This window comes from Pseudorasbora parva, chromosome 14 (genome assembly GCF_024679245.1).
Source record: "Pseudorasbora parva isolate DD20220531a chromosome 14, ASM2467924v1, whole genome shotgun sequence".
Taxonomy (NCBI): domain Eukaryota; kingdom Metazoa; phylum Chordata; class Actinopteri; order Cypriniformes; family Gobionidae; genus Pseudorasbora; species Pseudorasbora parva.
The window spans coordinates 3,654,964-3,682,411 of record NC_090185.1 but is presented as its reverse complement, the minus strand read 5'-3'; the positions used below and the strand labels follow the sequence as shown (position 1 = coordinate 3,682,411).

Below are 27,448 nucleotides of genomic sequence, written 5' to 3'. Positions count from 1 at the left end.
GATGGATAGATGCACTTTTATGATGGATAGATGCACTTTTATGATGGATAGATGCAGTTTTATGATGGACGGATGCACTTTTATGATGGATAGATGCAGTTTTATGATGGACAGATGCACTTTTATGATGGATAGATGCAGTTTTATGATGGATAGATGCACTTTTATGATGAATAGATGCAGTTTTATGATGGATAGATGCACTTTTATGATGGATAGATGCACTTTTATGATGGATAGATGCAGTTTTATGATGGACGGATGCACTTTTATGATGGATAGATGCAGTTTTATGATGGATAGATGCACTTTTATGATGGATAGATGCAGTTTTATGATGGATAGATGCACTTTTATGATGGATGGATGTACTTTTATGGACTTTTATGGACAGAAACTGCCATTATTAAGCTTGGAAGAGCCAGAATTTTTAAAAATATAAATTATGTTCGTCTGAAAGAAGAATGTCATGCACACCTAGGATGACTTGAGGGCGAGTAAACCATGGGGTCATTTTCATTTTTGGGTGAACTATCCCTCCAAGCCTGGTTCATGCTACGATTTTTCTGCCCAAGACAAACTTTGAAGCCGATATTAGTGTGACCTTTGCAATGAATCCTGTAACCCAATTGTGTGTCATGACGACTCCTAAATGGCCTAATAAAGAACCAAAGAGAGCGCTGCAAATAATGATACGTCTGAGAAACAGATAGAAGCTCATTATTTAGTGTTTCTCCTAAAATGTAAAGGGGCTGATGCCACCGTTCACAATTGGCTTTTAATAAAACATGGCAATTAATGAAATCTATGCAAAATATTTGTGCTACATGACAAGAAAATGGAGAAAAAAAGGCTGTGCCGTTCCCTTTTACCACAAAACGTCAACACCCATAATGCGTTGTTTTTTGGCACTGCCAAAAACTAAAGTGTTTTTCGTTAAAAAAGGATGACACAAAATGACACGGGTCACAGATAACATGGAGAAATATACACGCCTCAACAACAGGACGTGATTGGATAACTGGACTAACTGCACAACATCTCAAATGTTGCTTTAATAATTCAGCAATGCCTGAACAGTCTGTCATCAAAATGATTTGCTATAATTACCTCCCAGTCTCACATAATTGCGTTCAGCAGGTACACAGGATAACATGACAGTGTTTGTTGTTGTGTTACGTCTGAGGCGCAAGTCATTTACTATCTCAAGAAAAAGAAGCCACAGGCTTCCCCGGTTGAAGCAGCTTCCATTGTTATTATTGATATTTTGCGCCAGTTTTCCATGAAGTGACCATTTTGTTCTCTTGGACACATGAGAACGGTTCATAATGTCTTATGTGATATTCTTGTTTTTCGCAGACTTGGAGGGAAACGTGGCTATTGTAACAAATCGGCAAACTTGTTCTTCAGACTACAACAATCAAACTGCAGAGGAAAGACCAGCTAAGGCCTGCACTGCAAAAAATGCTCTTCTTATTTAGTATTTTTGTCTTGTTTCCAGTCCAAATATCTTAATATTCTTAAATCAAGATGCATTTACTAGATCAGTAAAACGACATAAGATATGTTTTCTAGGGGGAAAATATCTAAATGAAGAGAGTTTTTGCTTTAAAAAAAGGAAAATGATCCGCCAATGGGGTGAGAAAAAAAATCTTGTTTGGGACGGAAACAAGAAACAAGATTTCAATCAGAAATTAGATTATTTTTAAGCAAAAACTCTCTTCATTTTGATTTTATTTTCAACAAAACAAGCAAAAATATCTCATGTTGTTTTACTGATCTAGTAAATGCATCTTGATTTAAGAATTGTTAGATATTTGGACTGGAAACGAGACGAAATGACTGAGTAAGAAGAGCATTTTTGCAGTGTATGATCATAAAGTGCTTTCATAGTTTCTGCCTGATGGTTTCTCATGCAGTGGATCACCGCCTGCACCTTCAGATTGATTTTGCCAGCAGGGAAGTGTCTTGTTTGTGTAGTCGTGTCCTGATACGGTTACTGATGGATAAAGGTTAAATCTGAAGGTGTATGTAGGCCCACTATCGCTGTGATTGCATCCTGATTACTATCCTTTAATTTTGTCACCTTGAACCATCGAGTACACGGCAAAAAAATGCTCTTCTTACTCAGTCATTTTGTCTCGTTTCCAGTCTAAATATCGAACAATTCTTAAATCAAGATTCATTTAGATCAGTAAAACGATATTTAAAAGATATTTTTTCTTATTTTGTTGAAAATCAAATCAAAATGGGTTTTTGCTTAAAACAGGCAAAATGATCTGCCAATGGGGGGAGAAAAATAATCTTATTTCTGATTGAAATCTTGTTTCTTGTTTCCGTCCCGAACAGAAATAAGATTATTTTTCTCACCCCATTGGCAGATCATTTTGCCTGTTTTAAGCAAAAACTCATTTTGATATTTTTCAATATATACCTTATGTTGTTTTACTTATCTAATACATGCATCTTGATTTAAGAATATGTAGATATTTGGACTGGAAACAAGACAAAATGACTGAGTAAGAAGAGTATTTTTTGCAGTGTACAGCTCACGTCTTTTAAACGCCGCTTCAAAAACTCATCAATCGAACTTCATCGTTCTTTCTACAAACATGCTATTTATTGTCTATTAAAAGCGAGTTCTGGTACGTTCGCCGGCCCACGCGCCTGTAATTGAGTGTCCTTCTTAAACCACGTCTGAGCTTATGGAGTGTGGCAGCTTACGAAGGACTCCTAAAATAATTAATGGGACTCGGCTAATGAACAAGACGGCTAGTCACGCGCCCATTTCCATTTTTTCCCCTGCATTCAGTTTCGGAGACCCATTTCCCTCTCAAGCGCGGCATTCATGGAAAGGCATTTGCATATTAAAACCGCCAACATACATAATTCCAATCGCAATTATCACATTCAGCGAAAGGCGTGGGAGAGCTGTCCTTGAAAAACAATAGCTTTGAAGAAGTGGACTATGGTCTGACTGTTTGTGGTAACTCATGATAAAGTAAATTACACACTGCTCGTACTAGTATGGAACAAGTACTAATTAAAATTGATGATAAATTGACATTATTTGTAGATTGCAAGAATTGTTTTGCATCTACACATCACCGATGGGTAATTAGCCTCTATTGTAGAATGTTGACAGAACTACTAATCAAAGCCTTAAACGGTGTAATTATGGATTTATTATGGGATTATGTTAAGTATATGCTATACACTCACCTAAAGGATTATTAGGAACCAATTTCCCATTAATGCAATTCTCTAGTCAACCAATCACACGGCAGTTCTTCAGTGCATTTAGGGGTGTGGTCCTGGTCAAGACAATCTCCTGAGCCCCAAACTGAATGTCAGAATGGGAAAGAAAGGTGATTTAAGCCGTTTTGAGCGTGGCATGGTTGTTGGTGCCAGACGGGCCGGTCTGAGTATTTCACAATCTGCTCAGTTACTGGGATTTTCACACACAACCATTTCTAGGGTTTACAAAGAATGGTGTGAAAAGGGAAGAGCATCCAGTATGCAGCAGTCCTGTGGGAGAAAATGCCTTGTTGATTCTAGAAGTCAGAGGAGAATGGGCCGACTGATTCAAGCTGATAGAAGAGCAACTTTGACTGAAATAACCACTCGTTACAACCGAGGTATGGAGCAAAGCATCTGTGAAGCCACAACACACACAACCTTGAGGCGGATGGGCTACAACAGCAGAAGACCCCACCGGGTACCACTCATCTCCACTACAAATAGGAAAAAGAGGCGACAATTAGCACAAGCTCACCAAAATTGGACAGTTGTAGACTGGAAAGATGTTGCCTGGTCAGATGAGTCTCGATTTCTGTTGAGACATTCAGATGGTAGAGTCAGAATTTGGCGTAAACAGAATGAGAACATGGATCCATCATGCCTTGTTACCACTGTGCAGGCTGGTGGTGGTGGTGTAATGGTGTGGGGGATGTTTTCTCGGCACACTTTAGGACCCTTAGTGCCAATTGGGCATCGTTTAAATGCCACGGCCTACCTGAGCATTGTTTCTGAGCATCTCTATCCCTTTATGACCACCATGTCCCCATCCTCTGATGGCTACTTCCAGCAGGATAATGCACCATGTCACAAAGCTCGAATCATTTCAAATTGGTTTCTTGAACATGACAATGAGTTGACTGTACTAAAATGGCCGCCAGTCACCAGATCTCAACCCAATAGAGCATCTTTGGGATGTGGTGGAACGGGAGCTTCGTGCCCTGGATGTGCATCCCACAAATCTCCATCAACTGCAAGATGCTCTCCTATCAATATGGGCCAACATTTCTAAAGAATGCTTTCAGCAGCTTGTTGAATCAATGCCACGGAGAATTAAGGCAGTTCTGAAGGCGAAAGGGGTCAAACACAGCATTAGTGTGTGCTCCTAATAATCCTTTAGGTGAGTGTATATGCCAAATATATTCTCCACTTGCTGACTTTTTGGTCTAACCTCTTCTCCTTCCAAAACACAACAGCCAATCCTCAATATGCAAAAGATGATTGACAGACAAACACCGCCTCCACAATTTTTAATTGAGACAAGTGTGATTTCTCAGGACACCGTGTGATATTAAGTAATAGGGACATTTTAAGTGCCAAAAATGGCATTGTGCATCAGACAAACAACCTCAGGAGTGTAAAAAATGGATAAAAATGAAGCAAGACCAAGCAAACTCCCTCCTTTAAGAACGTTTCAAAATAAGATTTTCTCCACCTTCTTAAAAAGAGCCGAGAGAACGGGCTGAGTGTCAAAACCCATCAGGGTCCATTCTGGACTTGGCACTGACCTCACCTTTCAGAGCCCCGGTGGAAAAGATTAACAGGTTCTGTCAAGGCCTTTTCATCGATTACGATTAGATCTCCCCAACGCCGGGGAGCGTAGGAGCTCTCTTAAAAAAAAAACCTACCTCTGCCGCTCTGTTCATTTTACCCAAACAATTCGACTTTATCCAGATGGCTAGATCAAAGGCATGGATCCAATATCCGGCGTGCAATAATTTTGGCAAACATTATGTTCAAAGGCAAGAGAGATTTGAGGCAGATAATCAGGAGAAATGACTCGGGGAACGAGCAACTGGGCTACTCATGTGAAAAGCATCCCAACATTTTGCCAGTGTGTGATGAATTGCAAGATTTTCAATATGTTGGTAAAAGAAACTAGTCTTCCAGAGAGGATAGAGATCAGACTTGTAGGATATTATTAGTTATGAAATTTGGTACACAGATACAGTCTGAACTGTCCACATAGCAATTTTGGAGCAATTTACTTTTTCAATCCCCCCCCCAGACTGTTGCTCAGATTTTCACAAAATTTTAATCGGATCATCTTTGGACCATGCCGACAAAAAGTTGCGTCAATTGAATACATTTGTCAAAGCGCTCTCAAATAACGCAAGAAGAGCACGCCAAAATGGGCATGAGGCTATTGCTGCGTCCCAATTCGCCTTCTTATACTACGACCTAACATTATGAACTCTTATTGGGAAGAAAAAGTACATCCTTTTGAATGTGTAGCAGAAGAGTACGCAAGCTTCGGGACTACTTCGTCATCTTTAACAGACTCTGTTGCTTAGTTACGAGCATCCCATAACCGTTTAAACTGCCCTGTCAATCATCATACAGTTCAAATCGTCCACATTACCGTATCGGAGAGAAATGTAGCGGCTCGTTGATCTGCCGTCGTGTGTCTTTAATGCAGAGACTCTCCTCGTGTGTTTGCAGTTTAAATATAATGACGCTTTTAAAGGTTAACGGCCAAACGTGTCATTACAAAAGTGCTCAATGCTGCTGCAGGTGAAATATAATGTGACAACACTGAATAAATATATTTGAGTCAGGTTAAATAAATAAATACTGATATTTGATCGCTCAAACCTTTATCTAAACCTCTCAACCGCCATGTTTGTAGTTTTTAAACACTTTTTATCCGCGTTTGTAGTTCTAATCGAATCCTCGTCCAACTCGCAATGGGTTGTGGGTAATATCAGCCGTTAGAGTGCGCATCGATCCATACTTCGAATTCTGACCAGAAATAGTAAACCATCCGGGTTTCTTTGGCATACTCTCTTCAGCATACTACGATTTGGGACGTACTAATTCTATTTTCCAATGCGATTTAGTATGGATAGTATGCAAATTGGGAGGCATCTTCACAATAGTTGGAAGTATCTCCACAACACTTTAGGGTATTCTGTTCAAACTTGGTTTTGTTATGACAACCATGGCCTGAGGCAACCTGCACAATTTCGGCACAGTGCCACCTAGTGGTCTGGAGATATGATTTTTTATTTTATTTTTGGTTATAACTTCTGCATGGTTTGGCCAAAATCACAGAACTGGTCTTTTTAGATTCAATGCAGTATGCTGAGCCGAATAAAACTCAATTTTGCCATGTCGGCCATTTTGAATTTTGACGTAAACCACTATACTTTACGAACACATTGGCGAATCGTTAGGAAACTGGGTATGTGTCTTCAAAATCAAGCCCTGAAGGTACTCAAAAGGTTTGGGGCAGCACCACATTGGGATTCAAATTTATAATGAAATTTCCAAAAATACTACACTCTAAAAAATGCTGGGTTAAAAACAACCCAAGTTGGGTTGAAAATGCACTAACCCAACAATAGAGTTGTTTTAACCCAATGGTTGAGTTGTTTTAACCCAGTGGTTGGGTTAAATGTTGCTTAAGACAACCCAATTGCTGGGTAAGAACAACTCAACCATTGGGTTAAAACAACCCAATTGTTGGGTTGGTGCATTTTCAACCCAACTTGGTTTTTTTTTTTAACCCAGCATTTTTTAGAGTGTACCAACTTTTGATTATATTAGCCCATTGTAATGAAACTGGCCTTAATAGATTCCTTGGGTCATGCCGAGAACATAGATACCATGTTTGCCATAGTTGAAAAAAACGTCCTTCCTTTCAAAAACTACTTTTTCGAAGTTCTCCAAGACCGTTTGTCCGATTTTTACCAAATTCGCATGAGATCATCTGCAGACTGTGCTGATAAAGTTATGGATTTTGCATTGATAGACGAAACTGCTTCTGTGTAGTGCAGCAACAAAGTTGATAGCAAACTGATAATGCAATGCTTTGGCACATTGACACCAGACTTTGTCATTATCGACTTACTCTGACCACACCACATCAATTTTGTAACATTGCCACCTATTGGTCAAAAATGATACACCATTAAATCATATTACTAGTGACTGTTTTTATGATTTTTCAGCCATTTTGCCCATAATCATCTTAATATGTCTTTAATTGTTCATTGTTGCAGTTGGTCCGATGCTCCCAGCCATAGAGCTGCTTGCTGCTGAATGTATTATTCTGTATCCTGTCAGGTGTGGGCTGGAGGTCCTGTCAAACTGCCTGCTCAGTATCTCCAGGGTTATTTATATCGTGACTTGAGTGAACCTCACACCAGCACAGGTGTTCCTTTGGTTTAACATCCATAATTAGCTTGTCATGTCTTTCTAAACTTGTATGTCGTTGTTCTGCTGAACACAAAAGATGATATTTTGTAGAACGTTGGGAACAGATCGACTTTCAATGTATGTTCAAGATATTTGTGGCATAGGTTGGGATGTTCCTATTTTAAAGCTGCTTTTGGATAGAGGAATAAACGTCGCTCCAAATCTGTAAGACTTACTTCTGTGGAACACAAAAGAAGATATTTTGTAGGACGTTGGGAACCGAACGACTTTGGACCCCAATGACTTTCACTGTATGGACGATATAACATTTTTTCAAAATACCTTCCTTTGTGACATATGATAAGTTGGAAGCAAATTGCTCCAATTTGGATAAAAGCGCCAGCTATATTAATAACTGTACATTTTTGAAATCCTATCCAAGGCGGGGGGGTTTTTCACAGCCCACCACAATCTCTTGACTCCGCCACCATTATACCGAGTTTGTATAACTTCTTGGTCATTGAGATGCTTCTCTCCACCTACCAGTTTTGAACAATCAAAAGAGGCTGCTTCCCGAAGCTGAAGGGTCTATTACTTCTAGGTTAATGACAGGCCGAGTACCTGATTGCCAGCAGGCCCCGTGCACCTGTTTCAATTGTGCCTCCTTCCCGTATATTTCCGCAGAGAACGCGGTGTGCCTCCTATTCTTTTCAAAGGGCGGATGAAACCACAGACCTGAACATTTAGCTGGATTTCTCTACGACGAACACCTACATCTGTGAGGCTTTTTTTTCCCGGATGCAAAAATGGTCATGTGTAATTTCCATCTGCCGGTGGATCGCCGTGTTCCTTAAAAGCAGGAGGGAATAAAGGACAGCGTGATCCCCTTTCTGCCTGTAATTGCCCCATTCCAGAGCTCGCTTTAAACACAAACGACCGTGTTTCCAGCGAGGCATCAGCATGGCCGCTCAAAACAAAAAGCCCAGGAAATGAAACAAAACCCAAGTGGGGCTTTCACACACAGGGCAATTAGTCCACAGAAGGAGCGTCTGCTGCAAAATCCAAAAGCTCAAACACTCTCCTGTGCCTTTAATGGGTAGACGGCTTGTAATGTCACACTGCAAAAAATGCTCTTCTTACTTAGTATTTGTGTCTTGTTTCTAGTCAAAGTATCAAAAACGTATTTACTAGACAAGCAAAAGAAATTGTCTTGTTTTAGTAAGAAAACCAAAAGCACCAAAGCATACAATTTCCACTACTAACATCTAAATCAACACTTGACATGTTTACGAGACTAATGGCGTTCCTGCAAAGTGCATTCACAAACCACATTAAAATGAAAAGCGTAGCGGAAGATTGACGAATATGTGCATGTCGTATGAAGTGGAAGGCACCTGTTTGATAATATTCCTGACCTTACAGTCTAATTTCTAACCCAAGACATAGATCTATTAGTACACACTTTCGACACGCATTAATCTTCATAATAAAAACATCCTCCTGAAACACTTCAGATGAGACGAATGGTGTGGCCCTTTACTGCCCCCTATAGAGTAAAACAACATATCACAGAAATGACACGATCAATCAGGCGCTCGCTGTCATCTCACAATCATCAATGTTTAATTTCTGGTTCTTTCATCACACAAGGTCCAGTCAAATACATGTAATATATATATTTGAGTTTAAATAAAGCTGATGGTTTATGTGCCAAGGTTTTGGACGCCACTAAATCCCACACTTCAGGAAAGCCACTCTGAATACTGAATAAATTAATATAATTAAAGTTATTTTTTCAGCACAAACTACACCAAAGCATTGAGGTTTTACCATCACTATACTCTGGAGAAGAAGTTTCTACAACCAAAAGGTTTATATGAAAATATAGCCATTTAGTCCAATTCTCACCATTAACAAGTTGCTTATTAGCGTGCATATTACTAGGATATTGGCTGTTATAATCAGTGGTGGAGGAAGAACTGAATCTCAGTACTTAAGTAAAAGTACAAGTAACCAGAAATATATTTACTTTAGTAAAAGTAGAAGTACTACAACGACAACCCTACTTAAGTAAAAAGTAATTCATTTTAAATGTACTTTAAGTATTAAAAGTAAAAGTACTTGCATAAAAATGTATTCTCTTAATGTCTAATTCTAATAATTAAAAAGAAGAAAACAGTATGAGCGGTGGCGTTTTAATTGAGTTAGTTTTGGGTTAATGTCATCTGTTGCCTAGTTTACATTCTGACTGCAAAGTTAAATGTCATTTTTCTGAAGCGACATTCTCATCAGCTTTGATGTATTTAAATCTTCATATTTATGATATTTTTACCTTTTATAAAGGACTTTTTCCCCTAATCTTATTAAATATAGGCTTTGCTTCAGCTTTCCCTTTATATTCTTAAATTTGATACTATTTGATTAATCCTTCACCGGTTCAGTCATGTGCAAACGCACGTTGGGCTTGTTTATATCTAAGAGCGTGTCCCTTTGACGCAGAATACAGCGGTGTTGAGCATTTATACGGTTGATGGGCAAAGTATTCTTGAGTGCATTATAAAAAAAATATTAATTGTTAATAAATTATTATTTACGATATTTTAAAGTGCCCACGATAACAATATCGTGCATATTCATTATCGTGATAAATCGCATTACCAAAAATCGGCACATAAATACACTTGCCCATGACCTCAAGAAGCGCGCAATCAACCGAGATTAGAGAAGGCTGTCATTAGCGTCCCTGTTAACTTGCCCGTCCCCGCGCAGGTATCGCCGGATCGAATCCCGCTCGGAGCGGGTCGACTAGGATCGGGGAGACCCAGTAAACGTGTGGGGGACGAAAATACATTTTATTAAAAGTGAGGGGGACACGTCCCCCGCGTAATCTACGCCCATGATGGAGGACCCAAGGTTTCCCAGCAGAACATTGCCCAAAGCATCACACTGCCTCCGCCGACTCGCCTCCTGGGGCCATGTGTTCCCCAGGTAAGCCACACACACACACACACACCCGGCCATCCACGTGATGTAGAAGAACACGTGATTCCTCAGACCAGGCCACCTTCTTCCATTGCTCCTTGGTCCAGTTCTGATGCTCACCACTGTTGGTGCTTTCGGCGGGGTCAGAGGTCACCCTGACTGGTCCATACGCCTCAAACTGAGCTGCTCTGTGTATTCTGACAGCTTTCTATCAGAACCAGCATTAACTTCTGGAGCAGTTTGAGCTCCAGTAGCTCGTCTGTTTGATCGGACCCCACGGGCCAGCCTTCGCTCCCCACGTGCATCAATGAGCCTTGGCCGCCCATGACCTTGTGGCCGGTTCTCCACTGGTCCTTCCTTGGAGCACTTTTGATAGATACTGACCACTGCAGACCGGGAACAGCCCACAAGAGCTGCAGTTTTGGAGATGCTCTGACCCAGTCGTCTAGCCGTCACAATCTGGCCAAACTCGCTCAAGTCCTTACGCTTGCCCATTTCTCCTGCTTCACACACATCAACTCTGAGGACAACATGTTCACTTGCTGCCTAATATATCCCACCCACTAACAGGAGCCGTGATGGAGAAATAGATTCTCCAGTCTTACCTGCACTTTGTGATTTTTCTAGGAGGAATTCCCTTATTTTCTCAACCCAGAGGTACAGAATACTCTCCCCGGTATTCTCCCTGAACAAGAAGAAAATCACTTTTAATAACGCACGACTTCACATAGATTGATGTTGATGGTGAAGTGACACATACTCACACATACAGCTCCTCTAAACTATTGGCCAGAGTCGATCTGTCCGGGCCCCGGAGCCAGGACGCGCTGTCGGGAGACAATCAACACCGATCAAAGAAGATTCACCAAATTCATATTTCTGTATACGGCTCTGTGCCGAAAGGAACCAGACATACTTGATTTGATAAATTGGAGGCGCTGAGCTCGGGTAATCCGGAGGGAGTATGATCTTCAAAGAAATATTAACATAAGTATTTAATATTCATGAGCGTGTTTAGCATATTCATAAGTTTGATCTATTGATCGTATACCTGTAAACAGACCGTCCATTTGGGCTGATGGGTGTCATCTGATATTCTGATGCAGAAAACTCGTGAAGCTTCATCAATCACACACCATTCATCGCCATAGATGGAGGAAAGCGCTTCAATCTCCTCTATCTGCGGCATAAACATAAGCTCAGCTCATCATATCATCATCATAAGACAGATAATCACGTGTCATACCTGAGCCTGCAGGTCAGCATCATTCTCTTCGGGTAAGTCCATCGGATTTAACACATTACTGCAGAAAAGTTCCTGTTGCACAAAGTTCACCGTTAAGGTCTGACTCATTAGCCTTATTAACATGTATATTAATATAATGTAACGATCGATTGAGTCGGTGAGAATTATATATATAAATATATAATAAAGTGACAGATAAAACGCACGTGATTTTGAAGTAGGAAAGTTTCAAAACAACGCTCAGTGCTTCCGGGTTAGAGCATGCGGTCACGTGGACGCCTGATTCTGAAATTATTGTTTTTATAAAATGTATTTACGTATTTGGATATGCTAAATACAGAATACAACTTAATATTAATAACTTGAACTCATTAATAACACACACGTTTGATAATTGTATACAAGTTCCATATTGTATTGAATAAATATTTCGTTATTAATGAGTTCAAGTTATTAATATTAATGCTTTTATTTTAAATATGTTAATGTAAATTACATTTATATATCATAATTGACTGCTACATTAAATTATCGATGTATTCTAAAAAAGAAACAATTTATTTGATCATTAATATGACATAATAAAAGGTCCATAAATATTATATTCATAATATTTATTTTAATAATGAATTCAAATAACTAATATTCATGGTTTTTAATCAAGTTATATTTAAAATGTTTTCATTATCAATATTAATGTACATTAAATTAAATTAAAATGTTAAATATAATATTTTACTGCTATATTAAATTATTTATATATTGATATGAAAAATAATTAATATTATATAATACAATTATATATATATATATATATATATATATATATATATATATATATATATATATATATATATATATACACGTTTGATATATTTGTATTTAATTATTAATATGATAGAATAAAAGGTCTACATTATATGGAATAAATGTTATATTTATATTTTTTTTGAATTATTAATATGAATGTTTTTATTTAAATTACTTTTTAATTTTAAAAGTTTTCATAAGCAATATTAATGTACATTAAATTAATATAATACATATAATATTTGACTGGTACATTCAATTATTGACGTATTCTAAAAAAATTATATTATATAATAAAATATATACACGTTTTGATATGTATTTGTATTTGTTTATTAACATGATAGAATAAAACATCCATATTATTTAGAATAAGTATTATATTCATAATATTTATTTTAATAATAAATGCAAATTATTAATATTAATGTTTTTTTATTTTAATCACTTTTTATGTTTTAATTATTAATATTAATGTACATTAAATGTATGTATATATATATATATATATATATATATATATATATATATATATATATATATATACACACACACACACACACACACACACACACACACACACACACACACACACACACACACACACACACACACACGCACATTTGATATAGTATTTGTTTTATTAATATTAAATGTTATTTGATTATTAATATTATATAATAAAAGGTCGATATTATATGCAATAAGAATTATAATAATTATTATCATTTTACTTAAAAAATGTTTTTGCATCATTTAATTAATATTGAAAAATATTGTATTATATGCTTCTATATTAAATAATTGAAACGTAAATAAACTATTACTTTATATGTTTGTATAAAATAGTATAATGTTTATTTCAATTACATATTTAAATGCAAGATGTTATCACAATTAATCATATTAATGTTTTTACTGTTATCTCTATATCTAACGTTACTTCTGTCTATGTTGATGACGTCGAAAGAGCACTAATGAGCCAAGCCCCATCGCCATCCAATCAAATCACGGCATTCAAAAAACGTCGCCTCTCGACCACTCGAAGAGAGCTGCCTCATTAATTATTCATGACATGCCAATGTTGTTCCACCTCACGCGGGCTGGCGGAGGAGAAAAACATACTGGAAACGAGTGAAGATCGTCACCATGGCGACAGCGATTTATCTCGAACATTATCTCGACAGTGAGTATAGTTAATTTCCGAGCAAATATTTTGGATTTAACGTTTTTTACGCGTGATGAATGTGTTTTAAGAAGTCCAATTTGCGGATGTTTAGGTGGCTAATGTCAGATTAGCATTCGCTAGCTTCAGCTAGTTAGCCAACAGGTTGATTAGCTAATAGCTTCGTCTCTACGGTACAACACTGAGTACATCTACTTGATTCTTATTTTTTAGTTTGTTCAACTCATTGTATATACATATATCTCGAAACCAAAGCAAATTGCAAGTGGGTTACAAAAAGTAGTTAGCCAGCATGCTAACAACATGCTAAGTCAACAAAGTCATGTTGTGTGAGATTTAACGTGTGTGTATGTGTTTTCAGTCTGTGCTTATATATGAGAGTGTTGCAGACTCACTCTAGAGCTTCCCTCTTGTATGTAAACAGTACTATTTTTGTAAATTGAGATGTTTTTATGACCCCAGGCATTGAAAACCTGCCCTGTGAGCTCCAGAGAAACTTCACACTCATGAGGGAACTCGACAACAGAGCGGAGGGTGAGATGACATCTTCAGTCACACTGTGCTGTCTACATAGGGAGCATCTTTGGGACATTATAGGGGATGAAATTGACAGATTGTGTTTGTTTGGTTTTCCCCCTTTGCAGAAAAGAAATGCGAGATCGATAAGCTCGCAGAAGAATACATCTCTAACGTCCGAAATCTGGCCCCCGACCAGAGAGTGGAGCACCTGCAAAAGATCCAGAACGGATTCAGCAAATGCAAAGAATACAGCGACGACAAAGTGCAGCTCGCCATGCAGACGTACGAAATGGTCAGTGCCGGCGATCCCAGAGAATTTGGGATTTACATTGAATTCGCAAACGCAATATGATTTAAAAGTGTGGGAACCTCAAACATGTTTCTTTTAATTTGTCTGTATCTTTTTGTGTTATATTTTATACATAATAATACACACTCTGGTGCTCTTCGGCGTGTCGGCCTTTCATTTACATTTTTTCTCATTTCAATTAAATTAATGTACTATATTTTAGTTCGATAATGTTTTTTATTTCATATATGTATGTGACCCTGGACCACAAAACCAGCCATAAGGGTACATTTTTTAAAAATTGAGGTGTATACATCATATGAAAGCTAAATAATCTCTCCATTGATGTGTGGTTTGATGGGATTGGACAATATTTTAAAATCTGGAATGTGAGGCTGCAAAAAAATCTAAATATTGAGAAAATCGCTTTTAAAGTTGACCAAATGAAGTCCTTAGCAAAGCATATTGATATATTTACGGTAGGAAATTTACAAAATATCTTCATGGAACATGATCATAATATCCTAATGATTTTTGGCATAAAAGAAAAATGGAGAATTTTGACCCATAAAAAAATATATATTTGGAAATAGACATTTTCTTGGCTATTGCTACAAATATACCGTGCGACTTAATCACTGGTTTTGTGGTCACATAAGCCCCGTTTCCACCAAAATTACCCGGAACAATTTGTACCTGGAACTTTTTTACAGGAACTTTTCTCCCCCCAGACCTGCAGCTGTCTGCGTTTCCACCGCGATCTAAAGTTCCGTGAAGATTAGGCAGATTAGTCCGGTGATGTAGGACTGCGCGCGACTGCTCCTCCAAGCCAGTGACGGACAGTAATCATTTTTGTGTGAACCGATTGAAAGATTTAGTGATCTGTTTACATGAGACGTTATCTAAACCGATCTGGTGTTTACATGTGATGACTTTCAATCGCAATCATTTTGTCACATGCAGTTTGTCTGCCGCACCAAAAATGTCGCCGCTGTTTTCTCCAGCAGCTGGAGTGTGTTAACTGAAGCCATAGCAACTCTTAACGGCCACCAGGACTAATACAGTATTATATAAGCTTTTTATTTGTTGTAAAGTGTAATAATCATCTCAGAAAAAAAAAATTCTAGTAAAAACTGCCTGGGGCAATATACGCTGTGTCATTATTCCAACATTATCTTCATAACTCACAAAATAAAAAGTTTACCCCTCAGAAAAATGAGCTTTCCTCTCTTGTCAACATGATCGCGGCGCGGCGCGCGCTGTCACGTCATGTAAGGACGCACACTTAAAAGTAATCGGTCAGGTCGTTTACATGGTGAAAAAAAAAGAATAACGAGTATGGAAGAGATTCGAGCTGTGCTGCTTTTGCTGGTTATGTATAATGTTAGGTTTACTAAAGAGGTAATTAACAACGACAGAAAAGAGCACTAATATGCAGATTCAGCAGCATATTCAGAAAGCTTGTAAAGCTAGATTTAAAATGACAATGTATATTATTATCAGCTATTACAGACACTAACGTGAGATGGCTGAGACGAGCGCGCGCCATCAGACAGAGAGCAAGACTGATATTTACTGAACGCAGACCGAACCTCGCAAAAGACTTTTAAAGATGCAGAGTTGAAATAAAATGCTGCGTGAGCTCAGCCAATCAGCACGTTCAGCGCCCAAGTCCCGCCCTCGAAAGTTCCTGAACTTTGAAAAAGTACTACCTCGCGAGCAGGGCCGTTTGGAGGGGGAAATATTTACCCGTTACTTCATCTAGACCCTGGTTCCTGCGGTCTAAACACACGAGTACCACCCAAAGTTCCTGGGGAAAGTTCCTGCGGTGGAAACAGGGCTTTATTGTATTTTTAGCGGATTTTATCGTACTACACTATATTTATGCAGTAGTTATAATCCATTTCTTCACTTTTTTTGAGCATAGACCTGAAAACTGTGGTCCCTGGTCTCTTTTTTTAAAGATGACAGATGGCAGATTATTGCTAAAGGTCAAAAAAGTTTAACGTTTTTACATTTATTGTTATCAAAAATGCAAATATATGAGATATATTTTTCAAAACATGGTTTACTTTAAAACTATTAGAAAATCAGAAAATCAAAATTAAAACTATTAGCTTTAAGTCTAAATACATTGTGTTTCATATTCACGGTTTGATATCTCAAAACATGAGCTTTCAGTCAGTTTGTTAGTGTGCAGTATTCACCTCCCATTCATTTCCAATGGGTTCATTTTTGACCAGCGAACGATCCAAGTGTGCTATTTTTTAACCTTTTCGAATCATATCCATGTGCGTGTGTGTGTGTGTGTGTGTGTGTGTGTGTGTGTGTGTGTGTGTGTGTGTGTGTGTGTGTGTGTGTGTGTGTGTGTGTGTGTGTGTGTGTGTGTGTGTGTGTGTGTGTGTGTGTGTGTGTGTGTGTGTGTGTGTGTGTGTGTGTGTGTGTGTGTGTGTGTGTGTGTGTGTGTGTGTGTGTGTGTACGTACGTACATGGCTTTCCTGTAGCTCAAACAGTAGAGCATGGCGCTAGCAACGCTAAGGTCATGGGTTCGATTCCCAGGGAAAGCAAGAACTGACAAAAATGTAAAAATGTGCACCTTAAAATGCAATGTAAGTCGCTTTGGAGAAAAGCGTCGGCCAAATGCATGAATGTAAATGTACACAGCAAGTGCCAAAATCTTAACCAAGTTTCGTATCATTCAGATAAAGTAAAAAATAAATACCCCAAACATAAAATGTTTCACTCAAAAATAACCAAAGAGCACCAGAGGGTTATGATATCTGCATGCAATTTTGTTTGTTTGTTAATTTTTGTTTTATTTTTAGTAATTTTTGTGATTAATTTTAGCTTACATTTGTAATATCGCTTATTTTTATTTTTCAGTGTTGGTTTTATAGTTAATTTTTTAGCAGTTCAACTTATTTCACTTTATTGCCAAAACAACATTTCTAATAATCACTTACGATACGTTTTTCAACTAACATTTATATTTAAGCTTTATTTAAAGTAACAGTATGTTATTAGTAGTTTTGGTTAACGAAATAACCCTGTCCAGTCAATCACTGCTGTGCTGTTTTGAATAGTTTGATTTTTAAATATTGTTTTTTGTGTATTATTACTAAAGGGGTCATCGGATGCCCATTTTCCACAAGTCGGTATGATTCTTTAGGGTCTTCATGTAAAGTATGTAACATACTTTGGTTAAAATTCCTCAATGTTTGTGTAAAGCAACACCCTTTTACCTCCTCAAAAACAGCTCGGTTTCAGTGCATGTCTCTTTAAATGATAGTAAACTACTGCTCATCCAACCCCTCTCCGTGAAGCGTAAAGTCGGCTGTCGCCATCTTGGCAGCGCGTCACGCCCGGATAACAGAAAATGTGTAGAGGCGGGGCATGGGCGGAGCTTAGATGACTAACAGACAGCAGACAAACGGCAATCCACCTGTCACTCAAAGTGGCCACGCCCTTAATTATGCAGAACTTTAAGGCTTTATATAAAGTAAACGGATGAGTTATAAATAAATTCACCCCTTCACAGTCGTCACGAAGGTCAAAATTAGCCGTATAGACCAAAACCACAATTTGTCTCAGGCTGTAAACATGTTTTATTCTGCTGTAAAGTTGGGCATTTTAACATGAGGCTCAATGAGATTCTGCTCCTTCTGGAGCCGCTCTAGTGGCCAGTCGAGGAACTGCAGTTTAAGGCACTTCAGTATCGGCTTCAACAGAAACGGAAGGAGGTTGACACTTGTGTACAACTGGCTGACGGCAGAAATATGCTAATACGGGACAGTTCGTCAGCGGTCATGGGCTTGATTAAAACGGCTTGATTATTGAGAGTGTTTAGGCTTTTTGGGGATTAAAAAAAGGAGTGAATTCATTTTTATCATTGTAGGGTGGTTTGCATCCGATGACCCCTTTAAAAATAACCCTGAGCTTCTTCTCACTAGGTGGACAAACACATCCGAAGGCTCGATGCTGACCTCGCTCGCTTCGAGAACGAGTTGAAGGAGAAGTTGGACGTCAGCGGCTACGAAAGTCCAGACAGCAGAACGCCCAAGAGTAAGACCGAACGTGACTTGTTTTGTGGCTTGTTCATCCTGTACACAGAGGTGGACAAAGTACACAACTTCATTACTTGAGTAAAAGTAAAAGTACTACTGGTCAAATATTACTCTGTTACAAGTGAAAGTTGTAAAAACAGATTTTTACTGGAGTTAAAGTACAGAAGTATTTGTTTTCAAAAGCACTAAAGTATCAAAAGTACATTTCTTTTTTTATGTCAGCGCATTATTTTATTATTGTTGTATAAATGCACATTATGCCATCATGGTTTAAGCCAGTCAGTGACGCTCCATCTGACATACTAGCATACGACTAACTTAAACTCATTTAAATACTTGAATATAAGTTACAAAGCTCTTTATAAAGCTGCTGTCACTTTAAGACCGAATGCACGGATCCAATACACTGATACACATCTGATATTCTCACACTGTTCACCTTCACTGAAGACAGAATCAACTTTGTTTATGTGAATACTCCACTAAATGAGCATTTGGACATCCGTCTTCTTCCATTTTGCTCTAAACTATAAATCAGTGTTTAATAAATGCTGTGAAATCATTGAACTTCACGAGACTCTACAAGAGTGATTCCTGAAAGGCTTTCTGCAAAAACCCAAACACCTTTTAGGAAGAAAAAAATCATCCACTGACTTTCAAAGCTGCGACAGAAACGACTTTCGACTTCGAGGACCTTGATAGAAATGTAGTGGAGTAAAAAGTACGATATTTGTCTTTCAGATGTAGTGAAGTTAAAGTCAGAAGTTTACAGAAAATGTAATACTCCAGTAAAGTACAGATACTCAAAAAGAGTACTCAAGTAAATGTGCGGAGTTACTGTCCACCTCTGCCTGTACATGATGAAATAAACATGACTTGCTGTCCTCCGCAGAGGTGAGTGGTAGAGGAAGCCTGAAGGAAAAACGACGCCCTAAAGGAAGAGGACGGAAATCTTCGGACGACGACTCGCCACGGAAAAAGAAAGTGAAAAACAGGTTAGAGTCACATTGCGTGAACTTTAAAAAATAGACTATCATACGAGTAAGATGCAGAGTTAGATTAGTTTTCATCCACCTATTTTTATGTGAAATTTGGGATATCCAAGATTTAACGCTGGATGGAAACGCCAAGATGCGTATGCAGATTTTCTTTTATCGGCTGGAGAAACATTTACCAAAAAACTCCCTCAAAACCTCACACTACAAAAAATGCTCTTCTTACTCAGTCATTTTGTCTTGTTTCTAGTCTAAATATCTCACAGTTCTTAAATCAAGATGCATTTACTAGATCAGTAAAACGACATGAGATATTTTTTCTTGTTTTGTTAAAAATCAAATCTAAATGAAGTGAGTTTTTGCTTAAAACAGGCAAAATGATCTGCCAATGGGGTGAGAAAAATAATCTTATTTCTGATTGAAATCTTGTTTCTTGTTTCCGTCCCGATCAGAAATAAGATTATTTTTCTCACCCCATTGGCAGATCATTTTGCCTGTTTTAAGCAAAAACTAATTTTGATATTTTTTCCCCAGAAAACAAGCAAAAATGTAATTTTACTGATCTAGTAAATGCATCTTGATTTAAGAATATTTAGATATTTGGGCTGGAAACAAGACAAAAATAGTAAATAAGAAGAGCATTTTTTGCAGTGTGTGTGACTGCAGAGGTAGTGTTTGGACTAACCAGCGGACCAGTCACATCGCAGCATCTCAAATGTTGGTGGCTCTGAAAGTCTGATCAGACTGATTTAATGGTTTAATTCCCTCCAGAATCGTCTCAAACATCGTTCCCAAGCATCCCAACGCAAGAGAGCACGATAGTGTTTATTGTATTACTTTTTTGGTGTGGAAATTTGCACAAATGTCTCAGAAAAGCCCCTTTCACACTGCGATTCCGGCAAATACACGGATAATGCGACCCGGCATTTGTTCCCGGGCCGCTAGATTTTGTCCATTCTCACTGCCAGTGAAATACCGTAATATGTGCGCTTTCACACACAACCCGTAACGGTCCCGGGTCGAGTTGACACGTGACATCCTGATGTGCCGTATAACGGCGAGCGATCTCAGCTTCAGCGCGGATAGTAAGGAGCTCCGTGGTCTCGACTTGTGTCCAGTTTGCGCACGTTTCTGCTTGTTTAATTTTAGTTTCTTTTGTGTACGAACACTATCTGCGTTTAAAACACCGAGCTCTTCTGGCACTGCAGGGTTGTGTTATTGAAAAAACAAGCTCTAGGAGTCGCACGATAACTACGTACACGTTGCGGCATTAGTTTCGGCTTTTGTTCACACAGCGCTCGTCCCGGGTCGAATACCGCAATGTTACTCGGTCCCCGACCCGGGTCGAATTCGGTAATCAATTCCGGGACGTGGTTGCTTTCACACAGAAGGCGACCCGGCAATGCTCCGGGAATATCGCGGGTCCGACGTGCAATGTGAAAGGGGCTTATGTGACAGTTTTGTTCTCCTGAAAACGCGGCTTTATTCACAGATGTTTTCTGAAATATACAAAAAATAAAATGAATGTATTGGGTCTTATTTAATTCTATAAACTATAATACTGATCTGCCAACATTGTCACTCTATGATAAATTATAATAAGCTGATAACATCACTGTTTTCTCCAGAACGACTGTACAGCCAAATCTAATTCTGCTGCAATATTATCCTGTTTGACACTGTGAAGCTGCTTTGAAACAATCGTCATTGTAAAAGCGCGATATAAATAAAGTTGATTGATTGATGTTTTCTGCGATATTACAATTTTCCACATAACTTTAAAATGGACACACAACTATTTCCACTTTGTCTTCCACAGCCCTGAGTTCTCTGAATCCATCTTACCAGTTCACCCATCAGACGTCTTAGACATGCCTGTGGATCCCAACGAACCCACATACTGCCTCTGTCACCAAGTTTCATATGGAGAAATGATCGGATGCGACAACCCGGATGTACGAGCGGCTCTCGTGTCCATTCAACTTGATACAGTTTTTTTTTTAGCCTTTCTTCAATGTATTTATTTAACAAAATGCTTTTCTTAACAGTGTCCCATTGAGTGGTTTCACTTCGCCTGTGTTGACCTGACAACAAAACCCAAAGGGAAATGGTACGTCGATCTGCTCAGTTCACTGCAAAAAAATGCTCTTCTTACTTAGTATTTTTGTCTTGTTTCTAGTCTAAATATCTCACAATTCTTAAATCAAGATGCATTTACTAGATCAGGAAAACGACATGAGATATTTTTTTCTCGTTTTGTTGAAAATCAAATCAAAATGAAGAGAGTTTTTGCTTAAAACAGGCAAAATGATCTGCCAATGTTTCTTGTTTCCGTCCCGAACAGAAATAAGATTATTTTTCTCACTCCATTGGCAGATCATTTTGCTTTTTTTGTTGTTGTTGCCATAACTCACTTAATTTTATTTTCAACAAAACAAGAAAAAATATCTTATGTCGTTTTACTAATCTAGTAAATGCATCTTGATTTAAGAATATTTAGATATTTGGACTGGAAACGAGACAAAATGACTGCATAAGAAGAGCATTTTTTGCCGTGTTTCAGTGAGAAACCGTCAGTATCTTTGTCTGAAGATCAACAAACAACTTTTCATTTCTTTCTTCCAGGTTCTGTCCACGATGCACCCAGGATCGAAAGAAAAAATGAGACGTTGAGATTACATTTCTATATTAATATACGTATGCATATATATATGTATTTTGTCTAAGTGGTAAAATAGGATAATATATATACTCATTTATATGGCCATGATGAAATATATGAGGGTCACAAGGAAACAAAGTTTTTATTTTTCAAAGTACTTGAAATGTTTCCATTTGTTTGAGTTTCATTCTGTGTTGTCAAATTGTCTTTTTTAGGCAATCTCGGATATATTATATATGATATAGGCTATATATTTTCCTCTCTTTACTTACTGATTATTTTTATGAAGCTTCAAGCATCCAAATTGTCACTCTTGTGCTTTGCTCATGAAATGTTTAAGTCATTTGGCGCGATTCCGCTTTAAGACGCTGAATTCGACAGCGAAAGTAAGATTGTATTTCCCACTCTTGCACTTGTAGTGCAGTGCGACTACTTTTCCTGCAACTACCGGTTTGCTTTGAAACTCTCCCTGGTGTAAGAGGGAAGCGAAACTGCAAATATGGTGTTTAATAATTGAAGCTTGTTTCTGCCACTGAATAAAACCTTTTTAAAAGATAATTAAGACTTTAATTACTTTTTTTTTTCTAAAATTGCAAGCTATAAACTTGCAATTCAGAGAAAAAAAGGTCAGAATTGCGAGATTTAAACTCAGAATTTTAAGAGAAAAGTCAGAACTGTGAGATATAAATTTGGAATTGTAAGGAAAAAAGTCAGAATTGCGAGATTTAAAATCACATGGCAAGAAACAATAGTCAGAACTGTGATATAAATTTGCAAATTATAGAAAAGAGTAATAATTGCAACATTTAAACTCACAATTGCGAGAAATAAAGGCAAAATAATATAAATATGCAACTGTAAGAAAAAAGTCAGAACTGTGAGAGATAAATTCACAATTGCGAGAAAAAATATTCAGAGTTGTGATATAAATTTGCAAATTAGAGAAAAAAGTCAGAATAGCGAGATTTTAACTCATAATTGTTAGAAAAAAAGGCAGAATAGCGAGATTTAAACTCACAATTTTGAGAAAAAAAGGCAGAACTGCGAGGTATACATTTGCAAATGATAGAAAAGTCAGAATTGCGAGATTTAAATTTACAATTTTGAGAAAAATAGGCTAAATTACGAGATTTAAACTCAAAATTGCGAGAAAAAAGTCAGAACTGCGAGATATACATTTGCAAATGATAGAAAAAAGTCAGAATTGGCAGATTTAAACTCGCAATAAAAAAAAGGCAAAATTACGAGACTTCAACTCAAATGGCAAGAAACAATAGTCAGAACTTTGAGATATAAATTTGCAAATTATAGAAAAAGTCAGAATTGCGAGATTTAAACTCAATTTTGAGAAAGTCAGAATTGCGAGATTTAAACTCACAATTTTGAAAAAACAGTCAGAACTGCGAGGTATACATTTGCAAATGATAGAAAAGTCAGAATTGCGAGATTTAAATTTACAATTTTGAGAAAAATAGGCTAAATTACGAGATTTAAACTCAAAATTGCGAGAAAAAAGTCAGAACTGCGAGATATACATTTGCAAATGATAGAAAAAAGTCAGAATTGGCAGATTTAAACTCGCAATAAAAAAAAGGCAAAATTACGAGACTTCAACTCAAATGGCAAGAAACAATAGTCAGAACTTTGAGATATAAATTTGCAAATTATAGAAAAAGTCATAATTGCGAGATTTTAACTCATAATTGTTAGAAAAAAAGGCAGAATTGGCAGATTTAAACTCACAATAAAAAAAGGCAAAATTACGAGATTTCAACTCAAATGGCAAGAAACAATAGTCAGAACTTTGAGATATAAATTTGCAAATTATAGAAAAAGTCAGAATTGCGAGATTTAAACTCAATTTTGAGAAAGTCAGAATTGCGAGATTTAAACTCAATTTTGAGAAAGTCAGAATTGCGAGATTTAAACTCAATTTTGAGAAAGTCAGAATTGCGAGATTTAAACTCACAATTTCGAGAAAGTCAGAACTGTAAGATATAAATTTGCAAATTTAAGAAAAAAAGTCAGAAATGCGAGATTTAAATTCACAATTTTGAGAAAAAATTCAGAACTGCGAGATTTAAACTCACAATTTAGAAAAAAAGTCAGAACTGCGAGATATAAATTCACAATTGCGAGAAAAAATTGTCAGAACTGTGATATAAATTTGCAAATTAGAAAAAGTCAGAATAGCAAGATTTAAACTCACAATTGCGAGGAAAAAAAGTCAGAACTGCCAGATTTAACCTCAATTACGAGAAAAAAGTCAGAATTGCGAGATTTAAACTCACAATTGCAAGGGAAAAAAGTCAGAACTGCGAGATATAAATTTGCAAATTAGAGAAAAAAGTCAGAATAGCGAGATTTTAACTCATAATTGTTAGAAAAAAAGGCAGAATAGCGAGATTTAAACTCACAATTACGAGAAAAAAGTCAGAATTGCGAGATTTATTGTTGCGGAAACAAGCTTCCATATTCAATTGTTCCTAATCGTTTAAATGCAGATAATAACCCAAAATCTCATGTGGTATAACTGCCGTTGAGGCTTTTCCGCTCGAGTTGGGCATCGGATTCCACTCCATTCTTTGCGTTGTCTTTTGCAGAACTCAAAGCGAGCAAATTCTGCGTTTCAGGGCGACAGTACACGTGCGACGTCTCGTTGTTGAATGTTTTAAACGTGTGATTTTTGGCAGTATCTGCCGTCTTTTCTCCAGCAGCTTTGATGCACTTTTTAATCGACGGGACTCGGCACTTGTGGCCAGAACGCTTTCGGATTCAAAACCGTTTTTAATGCGCAGACAAAAATGTCAAGAGGATCTACCAAAGTGAGATTAAGCGGCGTTAATGCCGCTCCTGTGTTATTTTACGATTCTGTATGTGATCCAAAAATATAAAACATGAAATATTACTTCTATCATATTGACGTGAGACTACCTAATTGAACACACGTACCTGTACGTCTTTATATCGTGTCATCAGTAGTGGGTAGAATCCACAGGGTTGAAAGTGTGACAATCAAGTAGCGTTTTATTTTTTCATGTTTAACGATCCCTGGATATATGTTCCGTACAGCTTTTCGAAAAAACAAATAAATATTTACCATTAAAACGCGTCTGTCCTATGAAATGTCAAGTATTGTTAGTAGAAATCTGATGTTTTTGTATCGTTTCAGGAATTATTAAAGGTGCACTATGTAACTTTTCCGTCCACTAGAGGGCGCCTACACTGCAAAAATGCTCTTCTCACTCAGTATTTTTGTCTTGTTTCTAGTCCAAACATAAAAAAATTCTTACATTAATAAGTATTTACTAGACACGCAAAAGTAATTGTCTTGTTTTTGGACAAAATAACTCAAAATGAAGAGAGTTTTTGCTTAGAATAAGATAAATAATCTGCCAATGGGGTGAGAAAAATAATCTTAATTCAAACAGAAAACAAGATTATTTTTCTCACCCCATTGGTGGATTATTTATCTTATTTTAAGCAAAAACTCTCTTCATTTTGAGTTATTTTCCCCAAAACAAGACGATAATTTTTACTTGTCTAGTATATGTTTCTTATTGTAAGACTTTTTAGATATTTTGACTGGAAACGAGACAAAAAAACTAAGTAAGAGAAGCATTTTTTGCAGTGTATTCAAAACAAAGGTGTAGTTTGATGACGACAAGTTTGAGCGCAGCATCTTGGGACATGTGGTCTTCACCTCACAGCGGGTGGAATATAGAAATCGGTCAGAAAACATGTTGATGGATGTGATTATTAATGTTACTGTAGTGTGAGCGAGGCTGGACCGATTGTTATGCAAACACGTCTTGTGAGCAGCGGGACTTTTATTATGCCACAGTCGCCGGCGCCATTTCCTCTTTTCCGGTCATGAGTATGAGATAACGCAGCTCTGTTTATCATATTAGACACATCTGAGTGTGTTTAAAATTGTTATGACGTTAATCTGTGCGTTCGCTCAGCGGCTGCTGTGACTCGTTCACACTGATAAGAGTTTCTACAGAATAAAACCATAACCGATATGACCCAATTGACAGGCCACGCCCGCACACGTCCCCGTTCATTGGTTAAAATAGCAATTTTCTCACAATTTACAAATAGTTGGAAACATTTGGGATATTGTAAGAACTCAACTGAACAAAATATATAACACTGGCCTTGAGTTTTTTGGGGGGTATTCTACTGCAAAAATACTACATAGTGCACCTTCAGGTAGAGGAAATCCATGTTTTTATAGACTGAGAATAGATAGTATTAGATAGTAATAGTTTATTGAAATAAATATTTACAATTGTGTGATGTTAAAGAACTGCACTGCAAAAAATGCTTTTCTTACTTAGTATTTTTGTCTTGTTTCTAGTCTAAATATCTAAAAATTCTTACATTAAGAAACATTTACTAGACAAGTACAAATTATTGTCTTGTTTTGGGAAAAATAACTCAAAATGAAGAGAGTTTTGTCTTAAAATAAGATAAATAATCTGCCAGTGGGGTAAGCTTTAAGATTATTGATCTTATTTTAAGCAAAAACTCTCTTCATTTTGAGTTATTTTTTCCCAAAACAAGACAATTACTTTTGCTTGTCTAGTAAATACTTCTTGTTTTAGGAATTTTTAGACGTTTGGACTAGAAACAAGACACAAATACTAAGTAAGAAAAGCGTTTTTTGCAGTGTGGCCCCATTACAGTGGCCCAAACAATGGGAAATTCATGGACCAAACAGCTCCGGACTTGCACATAACCCCCATAATGCACCAGTTCTCCATGCGAATCAGCTTTAAATCCACCCCGGTGTCCGCGCTCCTCTAAAACTCATCCTCGGACGGCTCTTCGTCCCAGCTGCACGTTTCTCGAACGCTGTTCTGTGGAAACTCCACCTCCAGATCGTACACAAAGTCCGGATCCTCTTTGTGTCTGCGGTTGCGCTCGAATAGCTCGTCCATCTGGGCCTTCCTGCGGTTGAGCTCTTCATCGCTCAGTTTATTCAGGTCCTCGTCGTTGAGCGCGGCGAGACTCTGGTCCAGGCTGAGGCCCCGGAGATGATCGCGGAGGATGAGATGAAGTCTCTCCAGCTGAGCCAAAGTCACGGACTCCAGATAGACGCTGTGACGGACATGATTCTTCAACCGCTCCGCTGCTCGAATGCAGTCTGGAAAGAAGGTAGTAGGGTTAGTTCAGTCCAAAATGATAGCACTTGGTAGGTTTGTATATCCCATCCACAATAGCCATTATTTTTATTGGAAGGAGACGTGTCC

The 27,448-nt window shown here is 37.5% G+C and overlaps 3 protein-coding genes across 6 annotated transcripts in view; 1 reads left to right on the top strand and 2 right to left on the bottom strand.

Moving 5' to 3' along the window:
* The window catches only part of impact (impact RWD domain protein), a 67,059-nt gene extending 55,110 nt beyond the window's left edge, over positions 1–11,949 (bottom strand). The window contains exons 1-6 of one of the 3 annotated variants that reach the window (XM_067415234.1): positions 11,872–11,949; positions 11,666–11,737; positions 11,471–11,599; positions 11,336–11,388; positions 11,184–11,246; positions 11,025–11,104 (exon numbers count right to left, since the gene is read on the bottom strand). In XM_067415234.1, the coding sequence (XP_067271335.1) occupies positions 11,025–11,104; positions 11,184–11,246; positions 11,336–11,388; positions 11,471–11,599; positions 11,666–11,707 (367 nt within the window). In that variant the 5' untranslated portion in view covers positions 11,708–11,737; positions 11,872–11,949. Of the gene's footprint in view, positions 1–11,024; positions 11,105–11,183; positions 11,247–11,335; positions 11,389–11,470; positions 11,600–11,665; positions 11,817–11,871 lie in introns of those variants that run through there. The other 2 variants (XM_067415235.1, XM_067415233.1) reach the window with 2 other exon arrangements.
* Positions 11,744–23,825, top strand: ing5a (inhibitor of growth family, member 5a). 2 transcript variants are annotated; one of them, XM_067415240.1, is made up of 8 exons: positions 11,744–11,762; positions 14,124–14,195; positions 14,306–14,472; positions 18,420–18,531; positions 19,426–19,528; positions 21,348–21,483; positions 21,577–21,638; positions 22,154–23,466. In XM_067415240.1, the coding sequence occupies exons 2-8, from the start codon at positions 14,168–14,170 to the stop codon at positions 22,191–22,193; spliced, it is 648 nt and encodes a 215-aa protein (XP_067271341.1). In that variant the 5' UTR covers positions 11,744–11,762; positions 14,124–14,167; the 3' UTR covers positions 22,194–23,466. The 2 variants fall into 2 exon arrangements, with proteins under 2 accessions (XP_067271341.1, XP_067271340.1); XM_067415239.1 differs by lacking the exon at positions 11,744–11,762 and adding an exon at positions 13,506–13,661 and having other exon boundaries at positions 22,154–23,825.
* Positions 23,826–26,825: 3,000 nt separating this feature from the next.
* cep19 (centrosomal protein 19) overlaps positions 26,826–27,448 on the bottom strand; it is a 5,200-nt gene continuing 4,577 nt past the window's right edge. Inside the window, exon 3 of the mRNA XM_067414699.1 lies at positions 26,826–27,342. Coding sequence (XP_067270800.1) covers positions 26,999–27,342 — 344 coding nt within the window. The 3' untranslated portion in view covers positions 26,826–26,998. The remainder of the gene's footprint in view (positions 27,343–27,448) is intronic.